The sequence below is a fragment of the Centroberyx gerrardi genome, chromosome 6, assembly GCF_048128805.1.
Source record: "Centroberyx gerrardi isolate f3 chromosome 6, fCenGer3.hap1.cur.20231027, whole genome shotgun sequence".
NCBI lineage: Eukaryota > Metazoa > Chordata > Actinopteri > Beryciformes > Berycidae > Centroberyx > Centroberyx gerrardi.
The window spans coordinates 20,121,747-20,139,248 of record NC_136002.1 but is presented as its reverse complement, the minus strand read 5'-3'; the positions used below and the strand labels follow the sequence as shown (position 1 = coordinate 20,139,248).

Genomic DNA, 17,502 nt, shown 5'->3' with positions numbered 1-17,502 from the left:
TGTGTGTGTGACTTGATCTCTGCCATTACAGGTCATAACACAGAAGGCCTTGTGGGCTCTTGTGGACAGAATACCTACAACAAGTCCATCCATCTATGCTGTGATTTAAAAGTACTACCCAAACCTGCGACATCGGCTGAGTGTTGTGGTCAAGGTCAGTAGAGTTGGAAACACTTTATGGATGTAAAGAAAAAATTGTAAGGTATGATAAGATAAGATACCAACTTGATTGCAGGGAAATTTGTCTTGGACATCAAAGCTGCAGTGCCAAGGACAGCGGCACAGGACAGAAGCATTATATATCATACACACAGCATCACAGGTTCAAAAAATAGAATTGTGTAATCATACAAAATACATACAAAATACAGTGATAGTACTTTAGACTTTTCTGTTATTAAAATATGCAAATAGCACAATTTTTCAGTGTAAAATTACTGAAGGAGACTACAAAAGTTCTTGATCCTGTCAGTGATGCAGTTCTTTAATACAGAAGGCTCTTCGTGTGTTTGTTCAATACATAATATATAATAGGAAATATATACAATATTTAATATAATATAATATATAATAGGAAATTTGGCATGATTGTATATCCATGCCTTGTGAAGCCTTTTGAAGCCCTCATTAAGACAGCTTACAGAATGCAGGAACGTTTAATTGTCTGGTAGAACACTTTGCTGTTTGAGAAATAGTGCTTAGATGACATAGAAACAAACTTCACATAGTCTAATCTCACTATTTCAGACCACCCAAACTCAGTTAAGCTGTTTTTGTTTTGTCATGATTGATGAGCAACCATAAAACTATTAGGCCATGAGTAATTTTCAGTTTGTTTCTGCTGACGATCCACTCCTGGTGTATAGGACAATTTGTACACTGGCATGGTGGTTCTGTCATGTGATACAGCTTTTATTATTATTATCATTACTTTTTCCACAGAAGCCTATGACGTGACAAAGCAATTGTGCTGTGGTAAATTGACAAGTGAGAAGATCTTGAGAAAAGATTCCAGAGGCAACCTGTGTTGTGGAGATGACCAGTACAACCCCAACACCCACTGCTGCTGTGGAAACCCTCTCCATAAAGAACTTCGTAATTGCTCTTCTTGTTGTGAAGAGGATCGGGCTCAGTCCCCTTCTAGTATGTACAGTCAGCTGTATGGTTACAGTTTTTTTTTACAGGAATGATAATTACTAGACTCCTTAAATCACTATGTGTAGGATTTTAAAATTGTTGACTCCCAACAAAGATACTGCCGCAAACGTCACCAAAACGGTTCCTTCGACCATGCCACTGCCTCACAGCTACACAGCTGGATTATGTACATAAAGTACTGCTGCAGTCATTAGTTTTTACATTATTGCTAATGACAGAATTGTAGCTACTAAGCAGTTTGTTATTGTGTGATTTCGGGTTAATGGATGTTTGAGGCTCGCTGTTGTTTAGAGTTGCCAACTCAATGTGACCAAATTACCGGAGATTTTTTTTTTGTAATATGATGCCCATTGTTATTGCCACACAATGACGCACAGCATCAGTCAGTTCTCTCTCTTTCAAACACACACACATTACCATGTAAAACTAGAAAAGCAGGATCATCTGCATTACGCAATGCCAAATACAAGTGTCCTTCATTAAAAAATCTCTGGGAATTTACTTGTTCCATTCCGGGAGACTGTGGCTAATTACCGGATTGTTGTCATGAACATAGCCTATCCTGCATTTTACTATTGAGATACTACTAGCTGCAGCTAATGGAAAATGTTACTGCTGATGCTAACAAACTATGCTAGACAAATCAAATAACAGCGCATACGTACTTTGTTCGTGTAAAATATGTGATTTAGTTACAGGTGTCTCTCAGTTATTGGAATTTTTCAGCTCATGTAACTTAGCTGACATTGGCGCTAGTGAGCTACTCTGTTCAAGGCAAATGCGAGTTGAGCTCCTTCCTCTGTCGGCAGCCGGCTATGTAACGACAAGTGAAGCTAACTTGCTAGGTTTTAAGTTTAGCTGTATAGGTAGCTGACTACATAAACTATATCATTGCGCCACAGATATAACCCACACTGGTCCTGGAAGCTTCTAAAAAGCTTCAGTAACACAATTTGATACCCTTATTGGTATTTCACTTCACTACATGTCTAGGAGAAAGAAAGCCAGCTCTGTGTTGGTAAACCCCTTCAGCTCCTAGAGGTCTCTCTGAGTGAACACGGGGCGTGGTAACTCTGGCAGTTAGAGTCCTTTCTTACATGCTGCCACCATCTGCCATAACAAGCTTAACACCGTTCAATCGAAGCAACTAGCTTGCATTCAAACAGTGGGTGTTGTCTTCCTGGTTTGGTTGAGGCGCCCTTCTGCAATACGACACCTTTCACGGTAAATCGTCCGGGGACATAGAATGAACCGACTGAAAGAAACACATAGACTAAACCAGTTTTTGCTGTTCTGGTCTCATTTTTCTACAGACAAACCTTTGTGCAAAATGAATTGGAGGATGATATAATCAGATAGAAATTCTACATGTAGGGGCTTTACTTTTATGCTAATGATGAGGGTATGGTAATATGACATGTAATATGATATGTGTTAATGTTGACACTTCTTTGACTGTGCTGATGACAGAATGCTGTGGAGGAACGTCTTACAGCACAACCAACCAAATATGCTGTGAGTCTAAAGTCTTATCTAAGCCTGTGCCCGGGGCCAAGTGTTGTGGACAAGGTGAGTAGATCAAGGTACACTCAGCAATCACAAGGGCTTTGGGATTCCTTTATATATCTGTTACGTCCTCCAAAAAAGAAACTCAGTTTACAAGGCGGTCACTAACATAACAAGACAGTTTCAGGAAAACCTACACAAGAAAAAGCATTGTTTTAAATATACAAATGGTCAACTCAAAGAAACAAAAGGGGAGAGACGGGCCGGCCAAACTCAACATATTAAGGGGAACTCCTTGAGCCAATGACGCATTGGGCCGTCGGACCCGGAACTCACCCCTAGATTACCAAAACAAAGGAGAAAACTAAACTACCAGGAAAAAAAAGCTGCGAAAACTGGACTACCAGACTCTTCCCAAAACAAATACTTAAGAGATAACATAAATCAAACTGGACAGGATCACCGCATGGCTGCTGCTGCTAGATCTGGCTGAGAGAGCAAACTGAGGCCCCATTTACACTTGTAATTTCATGTCTCTTATCCGGACCAGTACCCAGATATGATTTATCCACATTCTATTTACACCTGGCCACATCAATGTGTCTCCGTTAGCCAGATAGAAAGCCGATTGCATCTTGCCCCGCTTTCTCGCGATGTATGCAAATGAGGGAGGCTATTTTTGACGGTCTACACATCCATCTGTTGTGTATTTGAGCCATATAAATGTGTATAAATGCCAAGATTTTGCTTATTATAGTCATTTATCACCATGTCATTAAACAAAATAGAGGATGAACCAATACTGAGAAGCTTCTATTTGGCTACAGTACGCCTACACTAAAAAAAGTGACATAATTACTTTACATTAATGTTCCTCATGGTATAACTTGAGTTGTTTATGCAACAATAAACAAAACTAGATAATGATTATTATGATATTGATGGAAGGACTCCGAACTGGCATCTACGCAGTGTAGTGCCAGTCCCAACGGGGCTACAGTATGCCTACACTCTCAAAAGAAAATTACAAGTACTCCTATATGGTACATTAATGTTCCTCAGGTTACAACTTGAGTTGTTTATGGAAAAATAAGCAAAAGTAAATAATTGTGTTCACTTACACATAGGTAAAATGTAGATAGGTGCAACACAACGGGCAGACTGCAGGTGGAACAATAACGGAGCTGGTGTAGCAGCTTCAAATGCCGTGCTGCAACAGGGCCACAACAAGTTTGGATAAGCAAATGTTACACATGCTGTGTAGTTAGATTGATCAAGCTACAGAAGTACAGAAATAATAGCCTATTACAGGCACATGTCAATTGCTTTCACATCAGGGGATTTGTTTTTAGTAGTTCTAGTGTGTGTCGTAGCGTAGTTGATCATGAAAATCGTACAAACTATGCAAAAAGCATAATGGTTGGCATCTCTGCAATGCATCTTAGACCACCTCCGAAGGTGGATTGAGCAATCAGATGGAAATCCATCTTCAATGCGTCTTGGTTGCATTTACACTTGGCTTTTTCCCACGGCGCAGCCGAGGGCATCATGAGGCAAAGTCAGGTCAGGCAGTCAGTCAGTCAGGTAACACTTAGTGAGATGTCGCTTTGTGAGATGGCCTCTAGAGGGTGTCTCTTAAATGACACATTCAGTCTCATACACTGATAATGCCATATTGAATCCCACACAGAGCCACACTCTTTGCCGTCAATTTACAGACATCCATATCTTCTGCTGTCCTGCATACCTTAACGGTAGGTAACGTCATTACCTGTGGTATGTGACGTTTGTGGAATAGATAATTTAACCGATACACGTGTCGCGCTAGCCGAGCATTGCTCCCACACACACCGAGCCCCACTCTCTGCCGATAATTTACATACATCCATGTCTTCCATTGCCCTATAAATTTTGACGTTAGGTAACGTTGTTGCCTGTGGTATCTAAGTGACTTTAGTGGAATTATTTGACCGATAACCGTGTCGTAATGCTTCAGTGAATTGAATTGAACACACGTGCCGTGGGTCTGTACAGGATCTGTGCTTGTTTCCGATTGTATAGTGATCAGCTCAAGACACATGAAGTGGCTAAATGTAAGTTGGGTATAAGTGCTCCTGGCCTCTTTATAGTGTAGGTCAATCAGGCCTGACCGGGAACAGCTAAGTGGAAGAGTAAAAGAGAGATGTCAGAATAGTGACACAGAGACACCAATATAACAATAGCACATAACAATATCCCTTTTACATGGGCCAATCTCAGGCTTGCCATTCGTAAAATTCAGTTAACCTGGATTAACAACCACTCTAAATGGCCCAGATCAGGTTCAGGGTCGCAGCGTAGATGTGACTTGCCTTGGCAAGGAGGGTAAAGTGGTTAAAGCCATCTTTAACATTGGTAGAACCTTTTCACTTCCTAGGACACATACAGTATCTCTATATGACATCAACAATTCTCTTTATGATTAAATTCATCAAAATACCCTTGGGTGCAGAACTACAGCATTGAACAGTGCGCAAAATGCGCAAACATTGTGTTACAAATATGTGAACAGAAGGTCAAGGTTCAAGGAATGTGAGAGCCTTGCGCTATTTTGACTAGTGTTTTCCACTCACATTAACCAGGAAATGTACAAATTTATAAGATTTACCTTGGGAAATGTGTACATGTACTGCTCTGCTGGTAAATGTGTACACTTACCTGTTAATGTGCATATTTACCATTTCATGTACTGTAACATTTATATATATATACAGAGCTATTCCATTCCATGCCATTGTGCTGTACTGAAAGCAATTTCCACGGGGCATGTGGCATTTAAGATCCTTTCCATTCTATTCTATTGTATTCTATTCTACCACTTCTGGTGTGTAGGTAAATTGGTAGATTGTTAGCTAAACGGTGCCTGCCTGAGACAAAAGTTTTAATTATCATCATAATTATCATGACCTTTTTTCACAGATATGTGGTCAGAAGGTCAAGGAATGTGAGAGCCTTGCGCCATTGTGACTAGTGTTTTCCACTCACATTAACCAGGAAGTGTACACATTTACCAGATTTACCTTATGTGTACATTTACTGCCCTGCTTGTAAATGTGTACACTTATTGGTAAATGTGTACATTTACAATTTCGCACATTATATGTAACATATATTTATATACAGAGCTATTCTATTCTATTCTATTCTATTCTATTCTACCACTTCTGGTGTGTAGGTAAATTGGTAGATTGTTAGCTAAATGGTGGCTGAGACAAAAGCAATCGTTTTATTATCATCATGACCTTTTTTCACAGAGGCTTTTGATGAGGACAAGCAGATATGTTGTGGTCATGAGAACAGTGCCAAGCTCCTGACCAAGAACTCAGGAGACCACAGCTGCTGTGGAGATGACCAGTTCAACCTGAAGACCCACTGCTGCAGTGACACTCTTCAGATACACCCTCTCAGTTCAACATGCTGTAGAAAGGGGGCCAAGTGTTGTGGACAAGGTGAGTAGATCAAGATACACTCAGCAATTACAAAGGCTTTGGGATTCCCTCTTGGTCGCTGTTATAAAATATAAATGTAAATATGATTCTTAATCAGCCTCTGTAATTCAGACAAACTACAAACAAACTGTAACTAAGCTATTTTAATTCACTAAGTTGTGTACTATATGTTGCATTGCCACCTACTGCAAGCTACTAAGCAGATACTTCGCTGTACATTTATCACAGCAGGTCATGTGGCATAACTGCTCTTTGGGCATAACCTTAGTAGCAATTCTACTTGGAGGGGTGAGTGGTATGGGGGCCTGTTTCAAAAACATATATGTTACAGTAAATATGGGAAAAAATGGTAAATGTATACATTTATCTCTAAATGTTGTCCTGATTTACCAACTCCATAGTAAATGTATACATTTAAAATCAAAATAGACGAATTGGAAGCATCTTACTTATGCAACGTCAGCGATTTATGCAAGCTTCAAAAGTGCATCAGTGGACAACAGTGCTTAATGAGCATGTCAACATACAGTATATAGGCTGTAAACATGCAGAATATGCAACGTGTTTCGAGCTCAGTGCTCTTCCTCAGGCAGCATGGCAAATGTAAATCAAAACATTTCCTAACGTAAATCTGGTGAATGTATATATTTCCCAATTAATGTGAGTGGAAAACGATGGTCACAGTGGCAATGTACAGTACCATGTGGCCAAATTACCTGTTCAGATTGGCTTCTGTATTGAACTGAGATTTGTAAGGTGTGAGAGATTCATTCATGTAACAGTGCAACATCAGTAAATTGGCAAAGGCAGATCTTACGTTAGTGTTAAGTAAGTTTTCAGGCATCCCTCTCGGTGGACCTGCCTCACGTAGTGAGGATGGAGCGCATCTTTTTTTTTTTTTTTTGCTAAACTGGTGCATACTGGCATGTGTGCCTCTCTCCTTCTGGTAGGCAGATAAGACAAAGCTGTGTTGATAGCAAAGTCCCTTTGAGGATAGCCGGTTCACCCGGGCACCAGCTTCGCTCCCCGGGCAATAAGTTTGTGACTAACAAGACAAGACTCCTATCTCTCTGAATGGGGAGTCGTCTATATCTAAAGTTCTGACATGCATACAACTATTTGCATTACATAATTAGGAACACTGGTGAATTGTTAACAACATGGAAAAAGATGTGGATGTGCAAAACATGCTTGCCTCTCAATGAAATTCTTTAAATGTGATTTTAAAGAATCTAGTGTAAGATAACTCCATGAGGCCAACAACCAGGTAAAAGGCTGAACTACAACCAATAATTTTCGGTCAATATGCAGATCTGATTAAATTCATCAAAACACCCTTGGGTGCAGAACCGCAGCATTGGACAGAACGCAAAATGCACATTCATCATGTTACAGATATGTGGTCAGAAGGTCAAGGAATGTGAGAGCCTTGCGCCATTGTGACTAGTGTTTTCCACTCACATTAACCAGGAAGTGTACACGTTTACCAGATTTACCTTATGTGTACATTTACTGCCCTGCTTGTAAATGTGTACACTTATTTTTAAATGTGCACATTTACAATTTCGCACATTATATGTAACATATATTTATATACAGAGCTATTCTATTCGATTCTATTCTATTCTATTCTATTCTATTCTACCACTTCTGGTGTGTAGGTAAATTGGTAGATTGTTAGCTAAATGGTGGCTGAGACAAAAGCAATCGTTTTATTATCATCATGACCTTTTTTCACAGAGGCTTTTGATGAGGACAAGCAGATATGTTGTGGTCATGAGAACAGTGCCAAGCTCCTGACCAAGAACTCAGGAGACCACAGCTGCTGTGGAGATGACCAGTTCAACCTGAAGACCCACTGCTGCAGTGACACTCTTCAGATACACCCTCTCAATTCAACATGCTGTAGAAAGGACCAGAACAGCCCCCCAGCCGCTATACATTCAGGTCATCCTTTACCCATCCCATGCAGGCCCTAGTTCCATGCAAATCTTAGAGATTTGTTTTATACTTTTATATTTACTTTTACTGTTTAAGTGATTTCAATAGCTATTTGAAGCTGGTCTACCCATTGCAATTTCTCTTCATACAAAAACCTTCTGAATTATTAGGTAGATACACTTAATAGTCCCCGCAAACCATCCTATTCTCACTGTTTACAATGAAACCTTGCAACATTACATTTGTGACCGCCTCCTCTCACTTTGACTGACTGTCTGTGGTTGTAACACATTTAATTTTTCCAGTCTCAGCTCTGGCGAACTGGTTCTTGGGTAATGAAGGCAAATGTTTGAACATGTAGGATGAGTCAACAAGCTTAACTTCTACAGGTGCTCAGGTGTTTTGTCTAGACAGGAGAACAGAATGCAAAATAGTTTTTCCATAACGTTTTCATCAAAATGCCCTCATAGTCTCTGGTGTTTTTCTTTTTTTCTTCCACTCCATGGATGTCCACAGGTGATCCAGTAGAGGTAAGAAATAAACCCATTACATTTCCAGTCAAACAATTTACCACTCTGTTTCGATAATCCCACCCTAAATACTTTCAAATGAAAAGGTGACTACAACAGTGAAAGCACACTTGTGTCACTGTTTGGACATGTGCATTTAGAAACACTGCCACTGTATTTAATAGTAAACATAATTGTGCAGGTTCTCAGCTTAATCAATTGCACATTTGTTGAATATTGCTTATTCATATTTTGGTGATTTGCAGACAATATAAAAGTATAGAAGAATATATTTTTGTTTGTTGCCTTTTGTCAGTTTTGAGATGACAGTGAAAGTTGTTTTCTGTTTTTTGTTTCTTAGTTGATTGCTCTTTGAGGTATTTATATTTTTGTGTTTTTTTTAAGCAACCTGGATTTTCTCAGCCGTCTAACCGGTAAGAAATCTAACCTTACTTTTGCAATATCCACCTTACTTTCACACGATCCGACCTGACAACGAATCTGCCCTCATCTTTAAAATCAAAATATGCTTAGACATACATGTGTGACCTGCTTTTCTTTCGTGTTTGTTCATTATATTGTGTGTTTCCATTTGCTTGTCTCTTCACGTACACCGGCATACCTGGAAAAAGTCCCTGTGAGTCATCATGTTACAATCCCATGAAAGAACGTTGCTGTGAAATGAGCCAGGCACAACCCAATCTGAGTCACACGCATGGCCATACTCCAGGTATGGCTGTGTGTTTGTGTGTGGGTGTGTTTATGTTGGAAACACCTACACAAATCTGTCAACTGTTATGTGATGGGACATTATGTCATCATGGTGGTGTCATTTTTGTGTACACAGTAGTTCAAGAACAATACATAATGATCTGAATAGATGATAGATGAGCTTTTGGAGGACCATGCTGCATAAATTTGCATATTAAGGAGGAAAAACAGATTTTCTTGAAGCTACTAATAGTTATGTGTTGAAATGCATATTTGCTAATTCATTTAGCAATAATTTGTTTAATTAATGATGTCCTTAATGAGGTCATAATTCTGTTTAATATATCATGGTGATTATGGCAGGATTAGGCAGCTCCAGTGCCACTTACTGACATATGTTTGTGTGCAGGTTTAACACTGGTTTTACCCTTCTGTGTCTTCCAGCCAGTTGGGGGTTTGGACTCCCCCACTTTGTAAGATAATTTTGGGGTTGGTTGTAAAATTATTTAATGAACTATATATACTTAGGCTGTCAAACAATCGAAAAAAATTAATTAATTACATAATTTGCTGTGATTAATTGTGATTATTCACATTTTTGTACACACATTTCCTCTCGAGGGTAGACTATAAGACGTGTCACCAGGTGCAGTTTGAATAATGTCTTCCACTTCCCGGTCTTCCATTATGTTAACTGGGCGGCAGTCTTTAGCTATCCATTTAGCTAATGTATCCGTAACCTTGTCACTTGAGCGTTGGCCATTAGAAAACCACAATTGCCAAACTGTAGTAAGTTAGATAGATGAAACACTCCAGCAGTCACGACATCACGCTCTGAGACAAAGATGAAGTGCTTCTATGGTAATTTAACTCGGCTTTGCAACCCGTAGGCTACAACCATTGTTTTGTCCGAGGAGCCACCAGGAAAGTATGTGAAATTAAACTTTCTGCCTACTAGTCCATCCATCTTCTCCACCGATCTCAGCAAGCAAGGTGCTGTTGTGTGCCTGTGTGCTACATCATCAGAATTAATTATTTTTTATTATGTGTGAAATATTTCAAAATTAATCGCATGTGTTAATGCGTCAATTTTGACAGCTCTAATATATACTGCTAAATAAATTAAAGTTTCATGAACACCAAGATGAAGTCAAACATCTAAACATCAGTGAACTTTTATGGGAAGTTGTGGAGCGCAGTGTGAAATAGGACTCCACCTCCTTCATCCCTCAAAGAAGTGGGGACTTTCCCTCCGGAAGAATGGTCCGGTTTCCCTGTAGATGAAGTTCAGGACTTGTATGACAGCATTCCAGAGGTCCTTTCACTGGCACTAACTATGGAAACTAAAACTATGGAATATAGTTGAGTGATGCCAACAGATGCTGATGGATCTCTGTGCTGACTCGTTCCTAACTGCATCACTGCCGTGGCAATAACAGCAGCTATGAACACCCCTTTCATGACCTGTAATATTGCTTAATTTGTTCAAGCTGGAAGCATTCACAAATAGACAGCATGTTTTCTGCACCACACTGACTCACTGGTTCTCCTGTCTCCGTCTAATTGTCTCTGCCTCCAGACTGGCTCCTGTTGTCTTGACTCGCTCCACCCTCTGAGTCGTCTTCCACTGACATCATTGCCCAGTGATACTCCCATTGTTCCCTTCCTGCCCTACTGTAACTATTTGTTTCATGTCCCATTCCCACACTCTCTCTTAAATCCCCCACCCCTCTGTGCAGGTCGATCTGCTGCAGTCTCTAAAGTGTATGATCCAAATACTCAAATCTGTTGTGGTGGCCATGTATCTGAGAAACAACCTGGGATAAATCAGGTAAAATACTATTGACTTCTCTGTGGCTACAGTTATGCTCGTTGTTTCAAATACTGCTTTTATCATGTGCCAATGCCAGGACTCATTAGCCGTCATGTCTGGACACAGAAAAGTTGGCTTTTGCTCACAATCCAGTCAGATTTTTCAAACCAGACAAGGAAGTAGTCTGGCATCTGGCAGTCTGGATACAATCCAGCCACAGTGTGCGTACAAACATTGCAAAGAGAAGGAGAGGAGCAAGAAAAAGAGCTGCAGACACACATTTAAATAAATAATGTCATGCGAGATGTATAACAACCATTTTCAGGCCAAGTGTAGACATCAGTGTGGACTATTATCTGCTGCTGCATCGAGCCTATTTCCTGGTCATTTAAAAATCATCTGATCTAATCTGATCTAAAGCGATGTGATCTCATAAAATCCAATCTTTTAAATCGCAGTAATTACATTGACATGACAAGTGTAACCGTAGCGTAACAGTCTTGGTTTATAGTGGTTCAGTATTTTAAACCTCATAGCACTCACACTCAGTTAAACAAAAATGTAACCATCTTCAGGATAGAGCTCCTTAACGGAACTGAACATTCCACAGCAGGACCACACCATGGAAAAAGTGCAAGCAGAAATTGTATTTGAATTGTGTAATTTTGAATTTGTCATGCTCAAATTGTACTGTTGAACTTGAAAAAAATGAGTCTGTATAATTAATGAATGCAGAAATTGAATTTGCAAGGCACAAATTGAAATTGAATGCAATTGCTTGACATTGGATCTGATCTGATCTCACAGATCACCGCACTGTGCCTCGTTCATGAGCCAATGATTTAGCCTGAAGGCGTGGCCACATTAATTACATGTATTGTTTGGCATCAATAAATATAATGGCAGTAAAGTCAGAGAATCTTACTTTATTAACCTAACCATTATTTTGCCAAAATACCACACCCACAAATCACAAAAGACAATGAATTTGTGAAAATCATTCAATGTATTTTTGTGAATGTGAATTTGTATTTTGTCCCCTGGCTCTGTTTAGTTTATATTTAATTGATTGTTGTTATTTGAATGTCTTTAATTATCTTTGTAGTTGATTGTGGTTTTCAAGAAGGAAGTGGGAATTAATGGGGAGTGTAATGAATTTCCACAAAGCACAATGCCATGTGGCTTGTGTTTTTGAGTTAGTCAACTGTTGACAGCCTTGAAGAAGGCAACTCCCTGCCAGCCGTCACTCTGGGAAAAAACAAGTCCCTAAGGCATGGATATGTCTCAGGAAGCTGAATCTGAATTATGAAAACTGAATTTGTATCAGGAAAATCTAATTTAAAATTATAGTTAAAAATTAAGATTCAGCAATAATCACGTTGAATTTCAGGCCTAGCATTAAATTTCAAATTGTGGCTGACAAATATAATTTTTTAATTAATTTATTCAACAAATTCAACAAAATGAATTTGACTAATTCACATTTTCCAATAATTTCTGCCAGCACTAATCTAAAGCTGTCTCTAAGTTTAGGATTTATTTAAAGTGTCTATAAACTAAGCATCCAGTGCACCCCAGTTATTACTCTGCACTGTTGATGTGCTACGTAGTTAGAGCTCGGAGCTCCACCCCGCACTCACTTGTACAGCTCCTCTTAAGCAGCATGTGAGGGTGTTTCATATCAGATGGGTAAAGAGCGCTGTTTTTGGTGCCCTCTTTAATGTTACTATCATTTGCAAGGGGATTTTGCAACAGTGCCATTGGTAAGGCACACGCTATTTCTTTCTGACTGTCATTTCATTATGTCAAACTGTTATGTGCATGAGTTAGGTACACATTGGGCTTTGTATTTTTCTCATTTCTGTCAGCAGGGATGCATGTGTGCCTGTATGTGCATAATGCATTTGTGTGTGTGAGTGTACATGGTTTTGTGTGTGTATTGATACCTTGTTGACTGGATTTTCTTTGATTCTTCAAGTGCTGTGGAGTGAGGCCGTACGTTTTGGCAGACTGCGGAGTTCTCTGCTATAATAAGATCTTGGACACGGACAGAGAAGATGGAGAGAGATGTTCAGTGGATGGCAAGCCTTACCACCCAGCCAAAGGGATTATGTGCAGTTCTGCCTTTCACAAATCAGCTGGAATACACTGCTGTGGGGAAGGATTCTACAGCCCTGACTCTGAGATTTGCTGCAATGGACATAGGTGATTGTGTGTGTGTGGGTGTGTGTGTGTTTGTGCTTGTGCTTGTGCTTGTGCTTGTGCTTGTGCATGTGCATGTGCGTGAAAATACTGATGGAATTGGACAGGATGGAAAGACATTTTTTAATGGGTTTGGTCCGTTAATGTCACGTCTGTTGCTGACCCCCTTGACGTATATGGGATTTTGTTTTCCACAATCACAGGATAAGAAGTGTGGGAATCGTCTTTTGAGTGAATGTGAAGAGTGGAAAGTTGGAGGCAAATACAGACAGGAGTAGCCAGGGAAAATTCCTTTGCAACTGCCCTGAAATTCAGATGGTTCTGTGAGAAAGCCACACAGATTTATCTGGCCCACTATCTACTGGGGTGACACCCTCATTCCCTTCTCTGGTTCCAGTAAGCTATTCAGTAGGAGACAGATGTCTAGCCAAAATGCGTCTACTCGTCTGGGTTTGCAGTCATATCAATATTTGGAATTCTTTCGTCTTACATTTGTGTTGTCTGGATGGGTTGTCTCGTGGTTGTGCATGTGCACTGCTCTTTTGCAGTTGTGACTTTTAGCCTACATGGCCCCTCTCCATGTGGTGGAACAGTAAATCCTTGATGAATTGGATGCCAGGAGACATTAAACAAACGCACCATCAAATGACAAGCACAGACAGTTTACTCTGAGCTGACAGGTTGTGTTGTGAAAATGTTGAGAAAGAAGAAACTAGACATTCTTTCCTATTTTCACTTCAATGTGAGTGATGTGAACAATGTGTTCAGGTGAATTAAACTTGTTTCTATGAAGTAGCACCGTTATAAGCAAAGCTCCCACCATGTTGACATTCCAAAACAGCCCAATGGACAGAAATCTATCTACCACTAAGCCCACACTAAACCCACAAGTCACCTGTCTTACTGAACCCCCTGTCTGACTGAGTTGTCTAACTACCTGTCTAACTCACCACCTGTCTAACTGATTCAGCTGTCTAACTACTTACCTGTATATCTGAACAACTGTCTAACTCACTGAGCTGTCTATTACTCACCTATTTAACTGCACCTATCTAACTAACTACTTATATAACTGACCACCTGTATAACTGACTAACCTGTCTAACTAGCCAATTGTCTAACTGATCAACTGTCTAACTGACCACTTGTCTAACTGACTGACATGTCTAACATTCTGTCTGACTTAAGTATTCTTACTTCCAACTGCTTGCAGCAAGCGCACACAGTTTCTTTAGGAACTGTTTTTCTAGTTTTGTCCGTTTTCCGATGGATCAGTGTGGCCGCAGCTAGTGGAATTCAACACACGCGCCGTGGGCCTGTACAGGATCTGTATTTGTTTCCTTACACTCTCCTGTAGACCAACTTGGTGGAACACCACTGGAGAAAATGGAATGTTGTGGAATGTTTAAAGCCATTTTTCTCACTGTTTACTTTTAGACACATAACAGATTAAAAAAGTTCATAATCAAAATATCACACATTAAAAATGTCAAATTTTCACCATGTTAAGGGTTTTTGCAGGCCACCACACTTACAGTATATCAATGCAGAGGGCAGTACAGAACACATATACTAGGGTGCGAAAGCCAAGAGGTCAACCTAGATCAACCTAGTCTTGTTTAGGTAAACCTGCACTCTGACTTCCCTGGAGGTGGGCAGTGAAAAAATAATTTGTTTATGTTCAAAGTGTTTGAAAAGTGAGAACTCTATTTCTCCATACAGACGTCCCAAAGCAGAAAACACTCACTGCTGTGGTGTTGAGGCCTACAGCATTAGTGACCCACAGATGAGGTGCTGCGCAGGGAAACTATACAACCTGACGAACTTGGGCAGTGTTGGAGGCCAGGTGCAGTGCTGTGGATCCATTCTGATGTCAAACCCATTGGGAGATACATTGGGTGTTTCAAAAGTAGGTATACAATTTATAAGAATAAGAATAATAATGATGACTCTCACTCTTCCAATATTGGTTCAGGATCCATTTCCTCTGCTCAGTCATGACCTATAAAGTGTACCTGGAAGCAGGGAAAATATTCAATAATAAAGTGATTATTAATAATGTATATAAAATGTATACCTGCTTTTGAACCAGGATGTGTGTTGCTCGAGTCAGGACCAGGCGCTGCTCTACTCTGCTCAACCAGGGTTCAGCTGCTGCGGTCACCTCCACTACAACACCTCTCTGTCGTCCTGCTGGGCAGGGAGGCTGTGCCCAGCACGCAGACCAAGGCAGCACCACAGCACTGTGATAACAGGTCAGTGTGCAGTGTAGGTGGAATAACCCTACAGAATGGTACATGCTATTTTTTGAGTATGGTTGATTACACATTGCATTTCCTGTATTTTAGCAATAATATGTGTTTGATAGGGATGGGACGATGTATCGAAATTCAATATATCGCGATACAAAAATGTGACGATGCGTATCGTGGGGCAGAAAAATGAATCACAATATTAGCTACATTTAATTCTGCTGTAGTAATCACAAATGAGACGGCTTGCCCATCACAATTTCACTAACTCTCCGTCATGACATTTTTAAATTGTAATGACATTTTTAAATTGTTGTTTACATGCTAGCAAGCCAATGCCATTGCTAGAAAGGTTTGTGGCTCAGAAATAAACATAATTCTGCACAGTCAGACTTTGTCATTGAATTTCTATTTCTTACATCGTATCATGGTTGTACCGAATCGTGAACCCCATATTGTGTATCAAATCGTATTGTGGGATAAGTATACTGTCCCATCACCAGTGTCTGAGTGAAACACGTAGTATTCAAAAATTTTCTTTTTCAGAATCCAGGCTTCTGTCAGTGGGCAATCTGAACACAACAAAACTTTGTCACCGACGTAAGTAACAAATAAATTGAACAATTTATAGTTTTTAATTGTTTGAGGAGTTAATTTCTTCCTTTGCCTGTGAAGCATGAACACTGTGTGTGAATATTTGTGCGTGTGTATTCAGTGTGCATGTTTATGTCCCCGTTTAGTGCTAATTGGAACCGTGGAAAGCGTGTCTGTTGAGAAGGACAAGGGCGTCATTGTGTTTAGGAACGTGCTGGACATCTATGGAAGAAATGGTACTGTGATACCTCTGGCCTCCCCTCATGTCCTGCAAGTACCTGACCACTGCAGCTGGCCTGAACTGATCCCTGGCCACACCTACTTCTGGGATTTTGCTAACTTCTTTGTTGATTTCAACCATCCCTCTCCTCTCCAGTCATTCCATTTCATTCTTTTAAGGTGCCGTCTTTCTTAGATCAGCTTTACTAATCTGTTGCTGTATACATGGCAACAAATTCATCTGCACAATGTATTTTACAGAAAAAAAGCTAAACAAGGTATTAGGGATGGGACGATTTGCTTATCACATGATACAATACGATACGCGATATAGGGTTCACTATTCGATACAACCACAATACGATGGAATAAATAAACGTTCAGTGACAACAACGTATGACTGTGCAGAATTATGTTTATTTCTGAACCACAAATCTTTCTAGCAATGGCATTGGCTTGCTAGAATGCAAAATGTCAATACAAAATGCAATAACATAATATTGATGGAGAGTTTATGAAATTGTGATGGGCAAGCCTTCTCATTTGTGATTACTACAACAGAATACAATGTAGCTAATATCACAATTCATTTTTCTGCCCCACGATACGTATTGTCACTTTTTTGCATTGCGATATATTACATTTTTATATATTGTCCCATCCCTACTAGGTATCTAAAGCTATTGGCTATGTTTTGCTTACAATGCTACTGTGCAGTGTAAGTTAGGCTAAACAAACTACACGTTAGGTAGGTTAGTTCCTGAAAAGTAGTGGACGGGTGCATACTAACGATGCCTTTTGTATGCGTTAAAGCAAGGCGCTTCGCAAGCCTGCTGTGTGTTTAGAGAGGGGATTATATTCCAGTGAACAAGTTAGGCTAACGTTAATGTTAACCACTCAGTGTTTATATTGCTGGGAATCGTTGAAATCATAAATACTCACTGGTAACCCAGGTAAGCCAGGTTCAGAGTACTGGTGTAAAAATCTACTTAAGTAAAAGTAAAATGTAACCCATTTTAAATGTACTCAGAGTAAAAGTTACTTTTTAGAAAAGAGAACATTGTTAGATGCGATCTTTCCCATGCAATTCTAAGAGCACAAGAGTAGAG

General features: G+C 39.8%; 1 protein-coding gene across 1 annotated transcript; it reads left to right on the top strand.

The window, feature by feature from the left end:
• Positions 1–8,519: 8,519 nt before the first annotated feature.
• Positions 8,520–17,090, top strand: LOC139933315 (uncharacterized). Its single transcript, XM_078284314.1, has 9 exons — positions 8,520–8,623; positions 9,008–9,036; positions 9,235–9,332; positions 11,053–11,144; positions 13,105–13,331; positions 15,051–15,237; positions 15,421–15,583; positions 16,127–16,180; positions 16,321–17,090. The coding sequence occupies exons 1-9, from the start codon at positions 8,600–8,602 to the stop codon at positions 16,587–16,589; spliced, it is 1,143 nt and encodes a 380-aa protein (XP_078140440.1). The 5' UTR covers positions 8,520–8,599; the 3' UTR covers positions 16,590–17,090.
• The last annotated feature ends 412 nt before the right edge of the window (positions 17,091–17,502 follow it).

What these genes read in the sequence shown, in the direction of transcription:
- LOC139933315 (XM_078284314.1), top strand. Translation starts at nt 8,600, where the DNA reads ATGTCCACAGGTGATCCAGTAGAG. An exon ending in CCACAGGTGATCCAGTAGAG is followed by an intron (nt 8,624 to 9,007) that starts GTAAGAAATAAA and finishes GTTTTTTTTAAG; the next exon opens with CAACCTGGATTTTCTCAGCC. An exon ending in ATACATTGGGTGTTTCAAAA is followed by an intron (nt 15,238 to 15,420) that starts GTAGGTATACAA and finishes CTTTTGAACCAG; the next exon opens with GATGTGTGTTGCTCGAGTCA.